The sequence below is a fragment of the Hemicordylus capensis genome, chromosome 2, assembly GCF_027244095.1.
Source record: "Hemicordylus capensis ecotype Gifberg chromosome 2, rHemCap1.1.pri, whole genome shotgun sequence".
NCBI classification, from domain to species: Eukaryota; Metazoa; Chordata; class Lepidosauria; order Squamata; family Cordylidae; genus Hemicordylus; species Hemicordylus capensis.
The window spans coordinates 284,920,277-284,938,368 of record NC_069658.1 but is presented as its reverse complement, the minus strand read 5'-3'; the positions used below and the strand labels follow the sequence as shown (position 1 = coordinate 284,938,368).

At 49.1% G+C, this 18,092-nt stretch overlaps 1 protein-coding gene across 2 annotated transcripts; it reads left to right on the top strand.

The window, feature by feature from the left end:
* The first annotated feature begins 727 nt into the window (after positions 1–727).
* Positions 728–7,924, top strand: LOC128347973 (uncharacterized). 2 transcript variants are annotated; one of them, XM_053303371.1, is made up of 2 exons: positions 728–2,523; positions 6,052–7,924. In XM_053303371.1, the coding sequence occupies exons 1-2, from the start codon at positions 2,154–2,156 to the stop codon at positions 6,651–6,653; spliced, it is 972 nt and encodes a 323-aa protein (XP_053159346.1). In that variant the 5' UTR covers positions 728–2,153; the 3' UTR covers positions 6,654–7,924. The 2 variants fall into 2 exon arrangements, with proteins under 2 accessions (XP_053159346.1, XP_053159345.1); XM_053303370.1 differs by having other exon boundaries at positions 5,035–7,924.
* The last annotated feature ends 10,168 nt before the right edge of the window (positions 7,925–18,092 follow it).

Here is an 18,092-nt window from a genome sequence, read left to right as displayed (position 1 = left end):
TTAAAGGTCTATGCCAAGGACCAGGTTATGAGGGGCAACCCTTATCAGAAAGATGGAAAGAGCATAAACCAAAAAGTGCAGGAAACATTTTCTTGCCAAGAAAATGGTTCGAAATACATTTCAAATATCATATCCTCAGAAAAAGCGACAAAATAGTATAAGAAAAAATAAAGTAAGTTACATAGAATTACATAGAATATTGCTAAAATGAAATATGTTTTTGGGTGAACTAAAGAAGTTAGGATTCCTCCCCCACCAAATTGCATTTCTCTGAAGAAAAGATAGAAAAGACATTGAAAAACCCAAGAATTGGAACTTTCTGCTATCACCTTAGGGACATGTTGAAGAAGAGGAAGAGAAGGTGGAGGTGGAGGTATCTAAATATGGGAAAATATTAAATGGTTGCATTTGTTCTTCTCCCAAGACACTTTTATACAGGTTTGACAAGGCTTACACACAGACCCCTTCAGACATGATGCAGAACCGTGGGTCCAGATGTAATGCAGAACCGAGGTTCCGCGCCCCCCACTCTCCTGTCCACTTTTGGATGTGCAGGAGAGCTTCCTCTCTGAAGTCAGCAAGTCTGCAAAGAGGCAGGGAAGTTGGCTGTGTGGGCTTCCTTCTTGACAGAAGGACAGTCCACACAGCAAATGAAGCTGGAGTGAGGAAGGAGCTTCCTCCCTCAACTACGGCTCTGTGGTGCTGAAACTGCAGTGTCAATGCCGCTTCTCGCCTCCGTGTGAGGCGGGGGGCGGGGTTGTGCGCCCGGCGCGAAGAAGCAGGCACGGAAGCGCCATCTTGGCCCCCTCCATGTGACGAGGGACTGTCCAACCAGGAGGGGGCCGGGGAAACAGTGCAGCCCGGCAGCCATCACAGAAGCAGTCTCTCCTCTGCCGGGCAAGGAGGAGGAGCGAGCACCGTTCGCTCCTGGGGCCAGAGAGGAAGAAGAGCTCGGCCACGTGCAAGCCGGTCGGGCTCAGGGCTCTTCCTCTCGGCCGGTAGTTGGTGGGAGCGGCAGCTGCGATCGGCCACAGCCCAGGCCGATCGCAAACGGTGGCTGTTTGTTCCTGGGGCCAGAGAGGAAGGAGAGCTCGGCCACGTGCAAGCCGGCCGGGCTCAGGGCTTTTTTCTCTCGGCCGTTAGTGGGAGCAGCAGCAGCAGGAAGGGATCAACAGCCTTCGCATACGTTGCAGCAGGAAGGGAGCAGCTTTATTTTCAGCAGCCAGAGCGCCGGGGGACCAAGCAGACAAAGGCCTTTCTCGGAGGCCTAGGGTGATATACGGGGCTTGGTCTTTTTTCTTTGCACAGTTTGGGGAATGTGGAAGGGGGCTTCTTTCATGGGGGAATGCCCTTTTTGAGGTCATTTCATAGCTTGGGGAGTTCTGAGGGAGTTGATGTTCAAGCATTATTATATTGGAGGGATCGATTAATTGGGGACCCAACCAACTGATGGTTAAGTTGATGTGGGAGCGTTAGTATACGGGATAGCTTACTTGGGGATACCGAGGGATGAGTGCTTTGCAGAAGGGCTGAAGCAGTTAAAGCTTGGATAACAAGCAGAGGGCTACCCAGTTTAAGGAGCCTGGCCCACAACCAAAGCTTGTCTTGCAGTTTATATATATATTAAAAAAAAAAAAATTGTCTTGTGGTAGCAAGCGTGGATAGTCCCCTTTGCTAAGCAGGGTCTGCCCTGGTTTGTATTGGAATGGGTGACTACATGTGAGCACTTCAAGGCAAGAGTTTTTGTTTTGTTTTTCCCAGTTAATGGTCCTTCAGTTGTGCTATATATTTGCTCCCATTGAGTTAAAACAAAATAAATTAGAAGAAATAAATAGATAAATAAATAAATAAGTGAAGTGAGAGGGAGAGGCCTTATTACCTTATTCTCTAGGCCAGTGGAACGTTTGGGAGGACTGGTCTTGTGGTACAAGCAGGAATTGCCTCCTTTGCTGAGCAGGGTCTGCCCTGGTTTGCATTTGAAGGGGTGACTACATGTGAGCACATGGTCCTTCAGTTGCGATATATTTGCTGCCATTAAATAAATAAAAACAAATTGAAAAGAGAGAGAGGGAGAGGCCTCCCTCAATCACTTCCACCCATTGGGGGGCATCAGTTGCAGCCTCTTCAAGGGATCCTGCCAGGCCTGCTGAGCCATGCCATCAAGGAAAGGGCCCGGTAAGGAGAAGGGGAAGGGGAAGGCCCCGGCCCCTAAGCGGCCTCAAGCACGGCCCAGGGAACCCGACCCCTCCTCGGGATCAGAGGATGAAGGGCAGCTGGTAATGGCGAGGATCTTGTCTCGCTTAGAGGCGTTGGAGTCCAGGAAGAAAGCTACTCGAGGGGAGGGGTCCAAGGCGGTTGGAAAGCAGGGTGCGAGAAAAGCGGGGAACCAACCTAATAAGCAGCTGCAACTTTTACAGTCCATTGAGGCGAGGCTGGATGCACTGGAGAGTGGCGAAGGGGAGGCAACTGGAGCAATGGAGAATGCCAGCCGGAACGCCTTGGATGCAGATGTCGGGTCTTTTGGTGAGTCCGATTGGGGATGGTGCTATCCACCCTGGGCAGGGCACCTGGCTAGCGTGTGGGGGGGGATGCCAGCATGGCCAGTAGGGCTAGGTTACTCAGCACCCCCAGTCTCAGGGACAGGTGGGGCGCCTGAGAAGAAGGCAGAACCTGAGAAGAAGGCAGAACCGGAACCAGCCACACGACAGCAGCAGCTCACACCCTGGGAGCAGAAGTGGCAGAGTGGTAAGGTGGCCAGTGCAGACCCAGGGTGGTTATCTGAGGGCAAGGAAACAGTGGCTACAAATGATAAGATTGACCATTACCCACAGGGGGAGGTGTCCCTGCCCCTGGGCGATCACTTGTTGCTCGCCACAAAAGAAAAGATATGGAGGAACGAATTTGTTGATATGTTCTCATTACTGTTTCGGGAAACAGAACCCAGAGAGGGGGAGAAAGGGGACCGGAGGGACAGAGAAAGAATCAGGTACAAAACAGTTGACCGTAACTGGTCTAACTGGCTGGCCGGGTACATGGTGTACATGGGGGTGGTGCTGCAGAAACAGCCAGCACGGGGAGCATCTATGGTGAAGTATTTGGACATCATATACCACGCATTCTCGGAGTACAGTGGGCCCGCGTGGGCTCGCTACGACGAGGCCTTTAGGCGACACTCAGCCATGAACCCGGAGCTCCCGTGGGATTGTCAGCACCAACAACTCTGGATGAGGATCATGGGCCCCAACCGACCTGGGGGTGGGGAATTCTCGGACAGTGGACACTTCATAGTAAAATCTGCTGCCACACCCGCCAAGGGCCAGATGCCTGGTGTGGCGGGACAGTTTCGTCAGCCTTGCTGGGAATTTGCATCAACAGGGACTTGCTCGCGCCGCCCATGTCGTTTTCGACACGCATGCACCATTTGCGGAGGCTCTCACTCATTTAACTTCTGTCCAAAGGGCCGCTGGCCCCGGCCCGGCCCCAAAGATGGGCCTGCCGCCAGAAAAGGTGGTAGCCCCGCTCCGGCAAAAGGGACCTAGCCCCATAAGGCTGGGTCCGTTGTTGCAGCTGCTGCAACAATACCCAATAGTGCAGGATAGGGACTATCTGGGGGAAGGGTTTCAAAGGGGTTTTCGGATACCTTATCAGGGTCCCAGGGTTAGTTCCTGGGCAGAAAATTTGCGTTCAGTTAAGGGGTTGGAGCAGGTTGTAAGGGAAAAAATTGACAAAGAAGTACAGGAAGGGAGGGTGCTAGGCCCCTTCCCTCGGCCGCCCTTGCCCAGCTTTAGGGTTTCCCCTCTGGGGGTGGTGCCTAAGAAGGCAAAAGGGGAGTACCGTTTGATCCATCACCTTTCCTTCCCTGCTGGAGGATCAGTTAATGATGCCATACCTCACCAGCTGTGTTCTGTTAAGTACACAACTTTTGAGGCAGCAGTGGAGATGGTTCGAGAGCAGGGCAAGGGCGCGTTGATGGGGAAGTGTGATATCAAGTCAGCCTTCAGGCTCCTTCCAGTCCATCCAGATGACTTCGACCTCCTGGGTTTTGCTTTTGAAGGCGGCTACTATATTGATAGGGCCCTGCCCATGGGCTGTTCCATCTCCTGTTCTGCCTTTGAGCGTTTCAGTTGTTTTTTGGAATGGGCAGTCCGGGAGAGGGCGGGGCTCACCTCAGTAGTGCATTATTTAGATGACTTTCTTTTTTGTTGCCCAGGGTCTTTATCGACCTGCAAATATCTAATGGACACGTTTCAGGGGCTGGCAAAGGAACTGGGCATACCATTGGCGCCGGAAAAAACAGAGGGTCCAACCACCCGGCTGGCCTTCCTCGGGATTGAAATAGATACAGTGGCTCAGTGCTGCCGCTTGCCACCAGAGAAGGTCCTTGCTCTCGAGCAGCGCCTGGGGCAGCTGCTGGACGCCAGGAAGGTCACATTGAGGGACTTACAGGTCATAGTGGGACACTTGAACTTCGCATGCAGGGTGATTGCACCCGGCCGCGCCTTCCTTCGGAGACTCTGTGATGCTACTAAGGGGCTTCGGGCCCCACATCACCGGGTGCGTGTGACACATGAGCTTAGAGAAGACGCTAGGATGTGGGTGGAGTTCTTGAAGGACTTCAATGGCGTTTCCCTGTGGCGGTCCAAATTTCTACTAGAAGCAGAGCTTCAAGTCCAGTCCGATGCAGCAGGGGGGCATGGTTTTGGGCTTTTCTTCCGGGGACGGTGGTGCGCTTCCAGGTGGCCCCCAGACTGGGAAGAAAGGGGTGTGACACGAGATATGACATTCCTTGAGTTCTTCCCGATAGTGGTCGCAGTGCACATCTGGGCCAGGGATTTTGAAGATAGGGCTGTCCAGTTCTGGTGTGATAACATGGCCACAGTGCAGGTGATCAACTCGGGGACTTCCAGGAGTCCTTGGGTGATGCACTTGGTTCGCTGCTTCACGCTGCAATGCCTGCGCCACAACATTCTTTTCACCGCACGGCACGTGCCGGGGCTGGATAACAGCATTGCGGATGCGCTCTCTCGGATGCAGGAGGAGCGCTTTCGAACTCTCGCCCCAGCAGCCAGGGAGCTTCCCGAAGTTTTTCCACTCCACCTATGGAACCTTGGATTCTAGAGGCAGAGGAGGCCATTCGCCTATCCCTAGCACCTAGCACAAGAGTGCGCTATGCGTCGGCTATCCGTGAGTTTCATGCATTTAGGGTTGACACAGGGCTGGAGGACCTATGGCCCATCCCAGTCGAGCACATAATGCGCTATAGCACACATTTACATGGGAGGGGCTTGGCCACGGGGTCCATTGGGGGTAAGTTGGCAGCACTGGCTTTCCAGGCCAAAATGAAGGGGTTCGCGGACTCCACCGCTGACTTCCGGGTGCGCAGAATGCTCGAGGGATGGGCGCGAGTAAACCCCTCTCAACCAGATACGAGGGTCCCACTGGCGCCAACAACACTGCAACAGGTGCTCCCACTTTTTAACGATATTTGTTTTTCCAACTTTGAGGTACGGTTGCTCAGGGCTTCCTGCCTCGTGGCCTTCTTCGGTGCCCTGCGAATCAGTGAGCTGGTCGCCTCCTCCAGGTCTGATACATCAGCGCGGGCCCTGCAGTGGGGGGATGCCCGGGTAGAGAGGGACAAGGTGGAGTTGCGCCTGAGGCGGGCTAAGACCGACCAGAAGGGCAAGGGAGCCACCATCACCCTGGCAGAGGGGACTGATGAGGGCCTGTGCCCGGTGAGGGCCATGAGGGATTACATGGCGGTGCGTGGGGAGGGAGAAGGCCAGTTGTTCCGTCATGCGGATGCTACGCCCTTGACGCGCTTCCAGTTCTGGGCTCTGGTCAAAGAGGCTTTGAGGAGGGCAGGCCTGGACCCGCGTGTTTATGGCACCCACTCCTTTCGGATAGGGGCAGCATCTTCAGCGGCAGCCGCGGGGCTGACGGAAAAGCGGATCCGGGCGTTGGGGAGGTGGCGTTCATCCGCATGTCGCCGCTACATACGCCCACTGCCGAAGTGATGGCCCACAAGAAGTAACACCCAATTTTGTCTTACAGACTGTCAGGCACCTCCTTTGCCTTTGCGGATACTCATCTATGGGCACAGCTATGTGTTCTGGGCTAGTCGGCGAGCTCGGCAGACCAGCTTGGGTACCCAGTTGGGTCTGGCAGGAGCGGCGCAAGTGGAGTGGATGGGCCGCCGAGGAATGCTGTGGGACCTTTTCCTTCCACTTCTAGATGAGTACATCACGGCAAAGGGGGCACCGCACATTTTGGTGGTACACCTGGGAGGCAACGACTTGGGTTTGTTGCAAGGCAGGGCCCTGAGCCTGCAGGCAATCAAGGATTTCCAGGGCCTGGCGGCCCGGTGGCCCGAGATGCAGTTAGTCTGGTCTAACCTGCTCCCAAGGACACGCTGGAGGGGCCAAGGGGGCCCCCTGTGCTTCAATAGGGCACGTAAAAAAGTCAATAAGGCAGTTGGAAGAGCTATTACCGCCTTAGGGGGGACAATAATACAGCACCCTGACATACGAGTGCAGGATGCGACCCTGTATAGAGGGGACGGAGTCCATCTCTCTGACCAGGGGAACGAGGTGTTCCTCCGGGACTTGCAACGTGGTCTCCAAGAGGTGCTAGCTGGGTGGGGAAAGCGGGGCTAAACAGAGGTTTGCCCCACTTCTGTGGCAGGAGAGTGCGGGTGTTGGGTAGGTAGATTCAGGGATCGGTGTTTGGCTGGAGGGCCAGTTGGGTGAGGGGGGGTCAAGGAACAGCCTTTCAGGGCTTTGACGGCCCGTAAGGTTGGGAATGGCCCCCACTCGGGGGGTGGGCGCGACTCACCGGCTCAGAGCTTTGACGGCTTGGGTTGGGGGTGTGGCGGACCACCCCCCCCTCGGCGGGGTAGACCCCCGCGGTGAGAGGAGGCCAGGACTTGGAGCCTGGCCAAATCAGGACCCGGCCCTTCGCCCTGGTGTGGGGTGCTCTTCATTAGGAAGGGCCACCACACGAGAGTAGTACCCGCACTCTAGTGTATTGGGACCTCGTTGCAAGTGTCGTTACCTATGTACAATAATAAAAGTGGCCCTTATTTACTCCAACTAATGGTGTCCTGTCTTCATTGGGCGTCTGGGGGTGCAATGCCGCTTCTCGCCTCCGTGTGAGGCGGGGGGCGGGGTTGTGCGCCCGGCGCGAAGAAGCAGGCACGGAAGCGCCATCTTGGCCCCCTCCATGTGACGAGGGACTGTCCAACCAGGAGGGGGCCGGGGAAACAGTGCAGCCCGGCAGCCATCACAGAAGCAGTCTCTCCTCTGCCGGGCACCCACCCACCCTCCCGGTACTCAGTGAGGGATAGCCGGTCGCCTACGGGGGCCAAGTAGGAATTTTTTGGGTCGTGCCAGATTGGCCGGGGCACGGCCTTTTTTCGCCTACTTCTCACTGAGGCTTAGGAGCTGGGCCACAGGTAGCCATCGTTACCTATGGTCCCCGGGTGGCAGGTAGGCATTGAGAATTGGTTGGTCACTTTGCAGGAGAGTGCGGGTGTTGGGTAGGTAGATTCAGGGATCGGTGTTTGGCTGGAGGGCCAGTTGGGTGAGGGGGGGTCAAGGAACAGCCTTTCAGGGCTTTGACGGCCCGTAAGGTTGGGAATGGCCCCCACTCGGGGGGTGGGCGCGACTCACCGGCTCAGAGCTTTGACGGCTTGGGTTGGGGGTGTGGCGGACCACCCCCCCCTCGGCGGGGTAGACCCCCGCGGTGAGAGGAGGCCAGGACTTGGAGCCTGGCCAAATCAGGACCCGGCCCTTCGCCCTGGTGTGGGGTGCTCTTCATTAGGAAGGGCCACCACACGAGAGTAGTACCCGCACTCTAGTGTATTGGGACCTCGTTGCAAGTGTCGTTACCTATGTACAATAATAAAAGTGGCCCTTATTTACTCCAACTAATGGTGTCCTGTCTTCATTGGGCGTCTGGGGGTGCAATGTTAAGATGTAACATCAGTGTCACAGAACGAGAGCTGGAGGAGCCAAACTCCACTCTGAATTGAAGGTTTGGATTGGAGTTTAAGGAGGGAAACCATGGGTCCCTTCCAGTTTCCCTCTAACAGGGATTATCAGATGTTGTTGGCTACAACTCCCAGCATCTCCAGCTGCAATGGATTTTGCTTAGGGATTATGGGAGTTGTAGTCAACAACATCTGATAATCCCTGTTAGAGGGAACACTGGTCCCTTCTCCCCTTCAACTCTGGTTTCTTAAATTTGGACTTCTGTCTGAGGAAACTGGAGGTGAAGGGACTTCCGGTTTCCTGTTACTTCTGAATTCAGCGAGAGAAAGCCTTCTTAATTGTTTTTTGCCTGTTTGCACCTTCAGTGATCTGGTGATAACACAAGTCCTCAATTTAGAGTTGCTGGGTCAAGACCCTGAAAGTGCTCTTCCAACTTTAATTTTAATGTAGAATGAGAGAGGCAACAAGTGCAACAGCTTTTCCTCTCCAGTGTTGCATTGGTGAGCAAAATTACATCTCTTCTATGTAATACATGTCTACACTTGTAGCACAATGAGGTACAAGAATCGTATGAGGGGTCAGAATGGACTGGACCACATCAAACTGTAGGTGGGGATGCCATATTTTGCCACATTTGTTTTAAAAACTGGTGCAGTTAAAAAATAATTCAACTAGCCAACAAGGGAGTGATTGTAGCCTAGCATCCTCCCTGATATGCTAGTGTAATACCATTAGAACCTTTTCATACATGAAAATTAGGGAAAAAACTGAAAAACTGAAAAACACAATCCCCCCATCTGAAGTCTGCATTGAAATGATCTATCTATTACCTCATCTGTTGCTGCATTGGTAGATAGACAAAAAGGTGTCATCTGGACACACCTGCTACCTGAATTCACTTACATGTGAGTTATAGTCATTTGAAGTGAGTTGAAAGAGAGTCCATAACCCCTTTAAAAACAGACTGCTCTGGATTCCTTTCTGTTTCAACTTGGAATAAGCAATCATGTACAGAAGTAAGTGAGGTTCACAGCTGTACACACAAAACACTGAACCGTGAATAATTCAAGATACAGAAGCAAGGTGGTGTGGCAGGATGGCCAGATACATTGTTCTTGCTTAGAATTTCAATGCCAAGCTCATGGTCTCTGACACTTAATTGAATATTACAGCTGCAAGCTTTAATTAGTTTAACTGTAGACAAGGTTGGAGTGGGCCCAGAGATGAGATTTTAAAATGGACCTCTCACTTTCTCCTGGCCCATGTTTCTGCTGCAGAAGAACATTATTAATGACTAAGCACCATAAATATGGAAGAAAGAAGAAGAAGAAGAAGAAGAAGAAGAAGAAGAAGAAGAAGAAGAAGAAGTGTATTTTACAATTCTACCCTATTTTATTACAAAGTATAATAAAAAAAACCAAGGCAATACTTCAACAAATAGTTACTGGAAGTGATAATACTTCAATATTCAAATTTGTATGGTGGAAATAGTATTATCACACTGCTGTCTAGAACAAAAATCATACCACACAGATGAAAAAAAATTAGAATGCTGATCTGGCCTCAGCTCTGCACCCACCAAATGTGTGTGACAGGGAGCCTACCTTGCAAGTCTCTTTGTGCTGTTTTATTAGCATACTGAGATCCCACTCATCACCCAAGAAGCATTATCAACCTGCTTCACAAATGTAGTCACATATAATGACCAGAACATCAAGTGACCATGTGCATAACAGTGTATATGCAACATAAGTGAAGTAATCTATATTGATGTCCGAAGCATGCATACTTCTGCATAGCCACCCATATATTTTTGCAAATGCATGCTCCAGGTCTCAGAGAAAGATAGATGGTGAATTTCACTTCAAGACGATCCACAGAAAGGCAGAACCAGAGTTGGAAGTCAGTTGTCTCTTAATAAACAAGAACTTAACATAGTACACTGTAGCTTCCAAACTGCGTTTTGTGCTTGTGCACACCACCAAGGTAACACCACTACCCTAGCATGGAAAAAGGCGGGTGGGAAGAATGATTGACATCACAATACACACTGGATTTTGAATAGGAAACCTCAAGGGAGGAATGAGGGCAGAAGCAGTGGGGATAATGAGAACAGCTTTATATGCCCAGCCATTGTTGGATAGTTTTAATAGGCAATCTGGCAGGAAACATTTAGCCACCCAGTCTGGACATACAACAAACCCATTCCCTCCCTCCCCTCACTATTATGTCACTAGATGCTAAATGCAATGCTGGTAGCTCATTTTTCCTCCTCAGCAGCAGACCTCTTACTTTATTTGAACTTGTCTTATGCCATTCTAAAGCCTTTGAGAGCTATCAAGTCACTATTGCGGGAATGCAATAATGCAACATGGGAATGCAATGAAAACACAAGGAGGGAGGTGCAGAAATATTTTTCCTGAGAACTACCCCACCACCACCCAGGTCGTTAAAAAAGGTCTTGCGAGCTGACAGCTGCTCATGAAAAAACAAGAGGCGTCCCTCCAGCTTGCTCAAAACACCCATCTCAGGGCATGCACTAGGCAGAGGGAGCGCATGAGCAGTGAGCAACTTTTGATAGCTCCCTGCACTCCCTTGCAAACGTTTTGAGGGGAAGGGAGAGTGAATCAAAAAGCCTAAGCTACTACTTAGCTTAGTAGCCTCAGCAGCAGGCTTAGCTTCAGTAGCAGGAGGAAGCTGAGCTGGTGGAGGAGAGCCAGCTGGAGGTGGGGGGGGAGAGGGAGAAAGAGAAAGAGGCAGCGACAGGTGGCTGTGGCCAGCTGAGAGAGGGCAAATGGGCAGGGGCAGGGGCACAACATGCTGGGATGAGCCAGACCAAGCTGCTTGGGGGTCCCTCAGAGGCTGTGGACCAGGAGACATTTGTCTCCCTTTGCCTTATTAACCGTATGCTCCTGCCTGTAGTTTAATCGACTAAAGTTGATTAATCTGTGAGGGACAATTTTCATTAGTGAAGACACATTTAAGTGGAAGAATTCAAGGTCACACTTGTTGATTTTTGAGGTTATGTTGATTTTGAAAATTGTACACAGACACAATAATAAAGAGGCAAGACATATGTTTCAGATGAATTAAAGCACCAGAACTTTGTTAACAACAAACAGGGCATCTGCAACAATATTAAGTAGCTTGTTAATCTAACCCAGACGTGTGTGTGTGTGTGTGTGTGTGTGTGTGTGTGTGTGTGTGTGTAGCTATTTGTTCTGTGATGGCATTACTTGCTATTGCCATTTGCACCTCCAGCCCTAGGGCAAGTACATCCCGGTTCTGGGTCAAGGACAATTGGCTCCATTGACAAACACACTTCTTTGCCATACCAACCAAGGTGTCATGAGGAATTCCTGTCCTTGTCCCCAGCACCCATTCATTCTGAGGAAGTAAGTCAGGCAATCAAGGGGCTCTAGTCCCTTCCTCCTGTGCCCAGTGACCCTGATGGACAAGGGAAACCTCCTAATCAATGCCTTGGGCTGCCTGCCGATTCCCCTAAACCTATGTACCCCCTCTACTTGTACCCCTGACCCAGGATGGGACTAGCCCATGCTTGGGTCTAATCCCCCCAACAGTTAAAAAAACAACAACAGTGGGGCTATTTACATGACCCTATGAATGGTTGGGTGAGCAGGGGCACATTGGGTTCAACCTACCTTCTCCCAGATGACTGCTCTGAGTCCCCGTGGTGCGCAAGCCATGCACCTACATGACCAGCACTGCTAGGAGCAGTGCGAATAAAAAGAGGCCGGGACAACTAGAATCCCACAGTGCATCATGTGCCAAGCACAATGCACCAGGGGAGTCCCCCAGGGGATGGGCACTCTAGGCACCTGTCTCTGAGTCAGCGTGAGCTGCAAACTCATGCGCTGGAAGCTCGTGCTGACACATGATCCTGGGAGCTGGGTTAAGGATGTGTTCGCACCCTTAAACTTGGCTAAGAGCCAGGCTTCAGGCCTGGGTTTAATGCCGCAGCATTGCCGGGATCCACGTGGATCTCAGTGATTCTCATGAGCAGCCAAGCCCAGACTTGGCTGCTCATGAGAACAAACCATATTGCTGATCCCTCAGGGATCTATTCATATGCTGCATCTGGAAGATAAATACCATCATCCCTAAACAAGTAAGGAAGGCACTATTCAATTTCCAGATTGTGGGGGGATGGGGAGAGAATTGTCCCTTACTTCTGTCAGGACAAGGCTGCCAGCTTTGCTAACCTTCCTGAATGCTCTGCTCAGAAATCTATGATCACCTGGCGCCTGCCAAACATGCCACTGCAAAAGGTCAGACGAGAAGATCAGAATCCCAAGCTATTAATCAAACAACAGTAGAAAGTCCTCAAACTTCTGCACACCAAGACATTTCCTTTAACTTACCCAAACTGTTTTAACCCAAATGCACTAAGAGCACTTCCAGCCAGGAGTAGGGGTGGCATTCCAGTATAACTGTAGCACACTGAGTAGCATTTCTTTCAACTGCAGGATGTGTTATCCATGCTACCTCACATTGGCACAGCTTTTGATACTGAGCTGTGCTCCCAAACAAAAGGAACCGGCCTTCTGATCTTCCCAGAAGATATCCCCTGCCCCCTTGGGGGCTCTCCTGTCCATCTGAAATCTGAAACAAATGCAAACAAAACCAACTAGATTAACAAAAACAAACATGTCAAGCACAATCAAGTGTCATTTTATATACGTACCTGGAGAAAACACTGGACTTCCACTTACCCACTGCTTGTATCCTGCTGCCATCATAACCCATCAACACATGTAGGCAGCCTCGATTTGCAAGGAATGAGTGCCATATTCTGCAGGTAGAAATCCCATCATGACCATCCAGGTTTTAGAACTGCTCCAAATTGGCACTGTGTCTAAGGAGAGTCATCACCAGTATGGCTAAATAATGGCCTAACTGCTCCATGTATCCCTTCAAAACTTCCTCTGGGTTGGAGCTGGTCAACAAATGTACTCAATGACCCCTATCCATGTGAGTTTGGAAAACCACATTGCCAATACCCAGAACCTTTCTAGAGCCACCGCCTCAGCATTAGAATGGCTACATAATTCACTTACTCTGAAAGCCTCAAATAATGCCAGTAATATCATGTCCTGCAAAGGCCTGCTTCAAATGCAGAGCAGCATACCCACCCTAGGGCCCCCAACAATGCCAAGGAGACTTCCTGGTTGGATGGGCCTCCACCTCTCTCCTCCTGTCTAATGCACCCTTTTCCAGCTCGCCAACATTTTTCAAATCCTAAGTTAACTGCAGGAGTTGACATACCCTCAGCTAAATATGCCACTAGCCCCTAAATGAAGCATGCAGACAGTCTGTGGCCTTCCGAGAATACATAATACTGTAATACATTCTCCATCAAAATGTGTCACTTACTTTCTGTTGAAGACCCCCCTGAAACTTCTGGAAGTCCCTTTCCATCCTGGTGTAGCTTGCCCTGGTGTTGTTTGCTCTATTTCCCGATGAGCCTCAGCCCTCCAAGCTTCCATAGCTGCTGTGGCATCTCTTCCAGCTCAGACTTGCTCTGGGAATGAGCTATCAAAAACACTCCATCTGGCAACAAGAGAGGATTGTCTATGATTATACAGCCTCAGGACATGTCTAGCCACAAAAAGCATGTTATTGAGCAGGCTATGCAAAAACAAAGGCCCTTACTAATCCCATAACACTAGGGGATTTAGAGGTCAGAGTGTTAATGACTGGACTGTTGCCTTATTGTCACACCAGAAATGTACACTGTGTTTTTGGAATTCTTCAATCCACAGCTGTAAGACCAAAACAATTGGAAAGAATTTCAAGAATGTAAAGTCACTGGTTAATCCTGCTCACATCTCTTACTGAGGCAAAGGCTGTGCACACCACAGGACTCTTACTCCCTTCATGGCATATCAGAGATGCTGCAGGAAATCCCTACCATTAGCCACCACATGGCAATCAAAGTTGAGATGGTATACATACCATTTCCTGGAGTTCCCATAGGGTATTTTTCTTGGCTGGGGCTACCTTTCCCTTCAGAGTTGGGAAGCTTGTGCAGTGATTACATCTGACCAACAGTATCCACCTTCATCCCCAAGAATGTGAGCCAATGAAATGACCCTTCCATTCCCCGCCCCCGTACCAACAGAATGCCTGGACAATTGAAATGCTGTGAGGTTATTGTCTATCTATCTATCTATCTATCATATTTTTGTATGGCCTGATATGTACATCACAGTTATTAAAACAAATTATTAAAGTTATTAAAATTAATACTAATTAAAATCTGCAAGAACAGAAGATTCTTGAGGGTCTTCCAGAAAACAAACAGAGAAGGAGATGCTCTTGTTTCAGCAGGTAGCATATTCCAAAGTCCTGGGGCAGCCACAGAGAAAGCCCGGTCCTGGGTCACCACCAAATGAGCTGGTGGCAACTGTAACTGGATCTCTCCAGAAGATCATAACAGGCTGCATGAGGTCATCAGGAGATTTGGTGCAGGGTATTATCAGTATGCTGATGACACCAAAATCTACTTCTCCTTTTCATCTTCAGGAAATGGCATTCATTCCCTAAATGCCTGCCTACAGGCAGTAATGGGCTGGATGAGGGATAACAAACTGAAACTGAATCCCAGCAAGACGGAGGTGCTCATTGTGGGGCTTCAGAATCTGGGAGATTAATTAGATCATCTGGCACTGGATGGGGTTGTATTCCCCCAGAAGGAGCAGGTACACAGCTTGGGAGTACTCCTGGACCCAGGCCTCTCCCTGATATCTCAGGTGCAGGCTATGGCCAGGAGTGCTTTCTATCAGCTTCAGCTGATTTGACAGCTGCATCTATTCCTTAAAGAGAATGATCTCAAAACAGTGGTGCATCAGCTGGTAATCTCAGGCCTGACTATTACAATGCACTCTACGTGGCACTGCCTTTGTATGTAGTTCAGAAACTTCAGTTAGTTTAAAATGCAGCAGCCAGATTGGTCTCTGGGGCATCCCGGAGAGACCATATTATGCCTGTTTTGAAACAGTTGCACTGGCAACTGATAGGGATGTGCACAGAACCAGGTGGGGGGGGGGGCTTGATTGCAGGGTAGTTGCATTTTAAGGGTGGGGGAGGGGCTTGATTGCAGGGTAGTTGCATTTTAAGGGTGGGGGAGGGTGCACTTACTCTTCCCTCTGCTTTCCCCCCACCAGCACTTGGGATTTGCAAAGTCCTGGCAGTGTACTTCCCTGCTGCCCCATCCACTCCCTGGCCGGAATTGGCTGGAAATAGCTGAGCCCAGCCGATGTGTGTGAGTGTGAGCACGGCATGCACACGTGTGCCAGCTACTTCTGGCCACTTCTGGCCAGGGAGAGGACAGGGCAGCAGGGAGGTAAGCTGCTGCCCTGTAGGACTTTGAGAATACCGAGCGCTGGTGGGGGAAAAGGAGTGGGAGGGGTAACTGCACCCTCCCCTGCCCTTAAAGTACAGCCACTTCCTGCCTTCGAATGTCAAACCTCCCAGTGTTAGAACCTGTTCAGAGGCCCATAAAAGGGCCTCTGAACAGGTTTGTGCATATCCCTAGCTGCTGATACATTTCCAGGCAAAATACAAAATGCTGGTTATTACCTTTAAAGCTGTGAATGGCTTAGGTCCGAGTTATCTCAGAGAGCGCCTTCTTCTGCATGATCTCCAACCTCGCGTTAAGGTCATCTGAGGAGGTCCGTCTCCAGTTACAACCAGTACATCTGGTGGTGACTCAGAGGTGGGCCTTCTTTGTGGCTGCTTCTGGGCTGTGGAATGCACTCCTGGCAGAAATCCACAATCTGAGTTCATTTTCGGCCTTGAGGAGAGCCCTTAAGGCCTATCTGTTTGGCCTGGCCTTCCAGGCTGTTTTAAACATTTTTAACCGTAAAGTTTTGGCGTGGTTTTCCAGGGTTTTATAAACAACAACAACAACTACTACTACTACTACTACCTACTACTACTACAACAAATATTTATATACCGCTCTTCAACCAAAGTTCTCAAAGAGGTTTACATAGATATAAATAAATAAATAAATAAAAGTTGGCACCTTGTCCTAAAAGGGCTTACAATATCAAAAGAAACATAAAAGTAGACACCAGCAATAACCACTGGAGGAATGCTGAACTGGGGTTAGATAGGGCCAGTTGTTCTCCCCCTGCTAAATAAAGAGAATCGCTACTTTAAAAAGGTGCCTCTTTTAAACACCTCTTTGAAAACTGTTTTAATTGTTTTAATGATGGTTTTATGTTGTTTTTACATTTTTTTATTTTAATAGTTAATTGATTTTAGTTTTGTTATAATGTAAACTGCCCTGAGCCATTTTTGGAAGGGCGGTATAGAAATCAAATAAATAATACATTGATAAATAATAACCAGCACTTCGTATTTCACCCAGAAACATATTGGCAGTCAGTAGTGTTCTTTTAAAACCGGTGGTATGTGGTTGTGGTCTGGTTCGTGTTGTCTCAGAGATCAATCTGGCTGCTGCATTCTGTACCAATGGTAGTTTTTGGACTATGTACAAAGGCAGCCCCACATGAAGTGTATAACAGTAGTCAGGCCTGGAGATTACCAGCATATGTACTACTATTTTAAAGTCATTCACTTCTAGAAATTAGAGTTATCTTAGAGAGCGCCTTCTTCTGCATGATCCCCACCGCACGTTAAGATCATCTAAGGAGGTCCGTCTCCAGTTATCACCGGTTTGTCTGGTGGCAACTCAGAGGCAGGCCTTCTCTGTAGCTGCTCCTGGGCTGTGGAATGCACTCCCAGCAGAAATCCATCATTTGAGTTCATTACTGTCTTTCAGGAGAGCCCTTAAAACCTATCTGTTTGGCCTGGCCTTCCAGGGTTTTTAAATGACTGAAAAACTGTTTTAAATGGTTTTAAATGGTTGCCCTGATTTTCCAGGGTTCTTAGCTGTTTGCATGTTTAATTGATTTTATTCTGTTTTTATAGTTTTGATTTTAATTGCTAAGCAGTTTTAATTGTTTTAATCCTGTTGTAAACCGCCCTGAGACATTTTGGAAGGGTGGTATCTAAATCAAATAAATAAATAAATAAATAGTAGAAATTGACAAGGCAGCCAAAGCTGTCTTTAAAGCAAGTCAAAGAGGATGCTTAGGAGCAATTGTGTTTACTGCTCTAGTGAGTTCATTATTCTATCTTTGTACCAGAGCATCAATAGAATCATTAGCAGAGCCACCCCTAAACCCTTCCAAGGCTTCTTTGAATCCTATTGGATCCAATAACCTCCTCAGGCAAATCAGTCTTTCACTCCTAAAGAAGTGGGTTGTGGCTGTAAGTTCTACCTTAACCAGATGTTGACCATCCATGACAATGGGCAGAAATCCATAATTTTCATAATGGGGACTCCCCACCCATGGAACACCACCCTGATCAGAGCAAAAGACCAAATCAAACATGTGACTAGCATCATGTGTCGGTCCAGACATGGGCTGTAACCCAAAATTTGGCTTTAAAAAAGCCAAATCTGGCAACAGAGGTCCAGAGACCAATTAGGATAGGCCCACAATTGTCATGGTCGCTATGAACTCCTGAGCTGCTCCTGACAACCCAATCCCAAAATGAACATTGAAGTCCCCCACCAACAACAACCTGGGCCACTCCAATGCCAACTCAACAAGCATGTCCATCAGTTCAGTTAGGGGCTCTACTGGGCAGCGGGGTGATCGGTTCCCCACCTGGAGTCCTACTTTATCCCTGGTCCCTAGACTTAGGTACATATATTCAATATATTCAATATATATTCAAACCCCAGGGCTTTGGAATGTGCTCCCTGCTGAAATAAGAGCTTCTCCTTCTCTGTTTGCTTTTAGGAGGACCCTGAAGACATACCTGTTTTCCCAGGCCTTCAACCAAGATTCGATTTTTAAATTTTAATGTGTTTTTAATGTGTTTTTAAATATGGTTATTATCTTTTTATGAATTTTAAATGTGTCATATTTTATGTTTTAATTCTGTACACCTACTAGAGATTTTTATACTAGGTGAGATATAAATTAAATAAATAAATAAATAAATAAATGCCAATTCCCTGACAGGGATCCTGGTAAGGGAGATGGTATTCTTATAGACCAC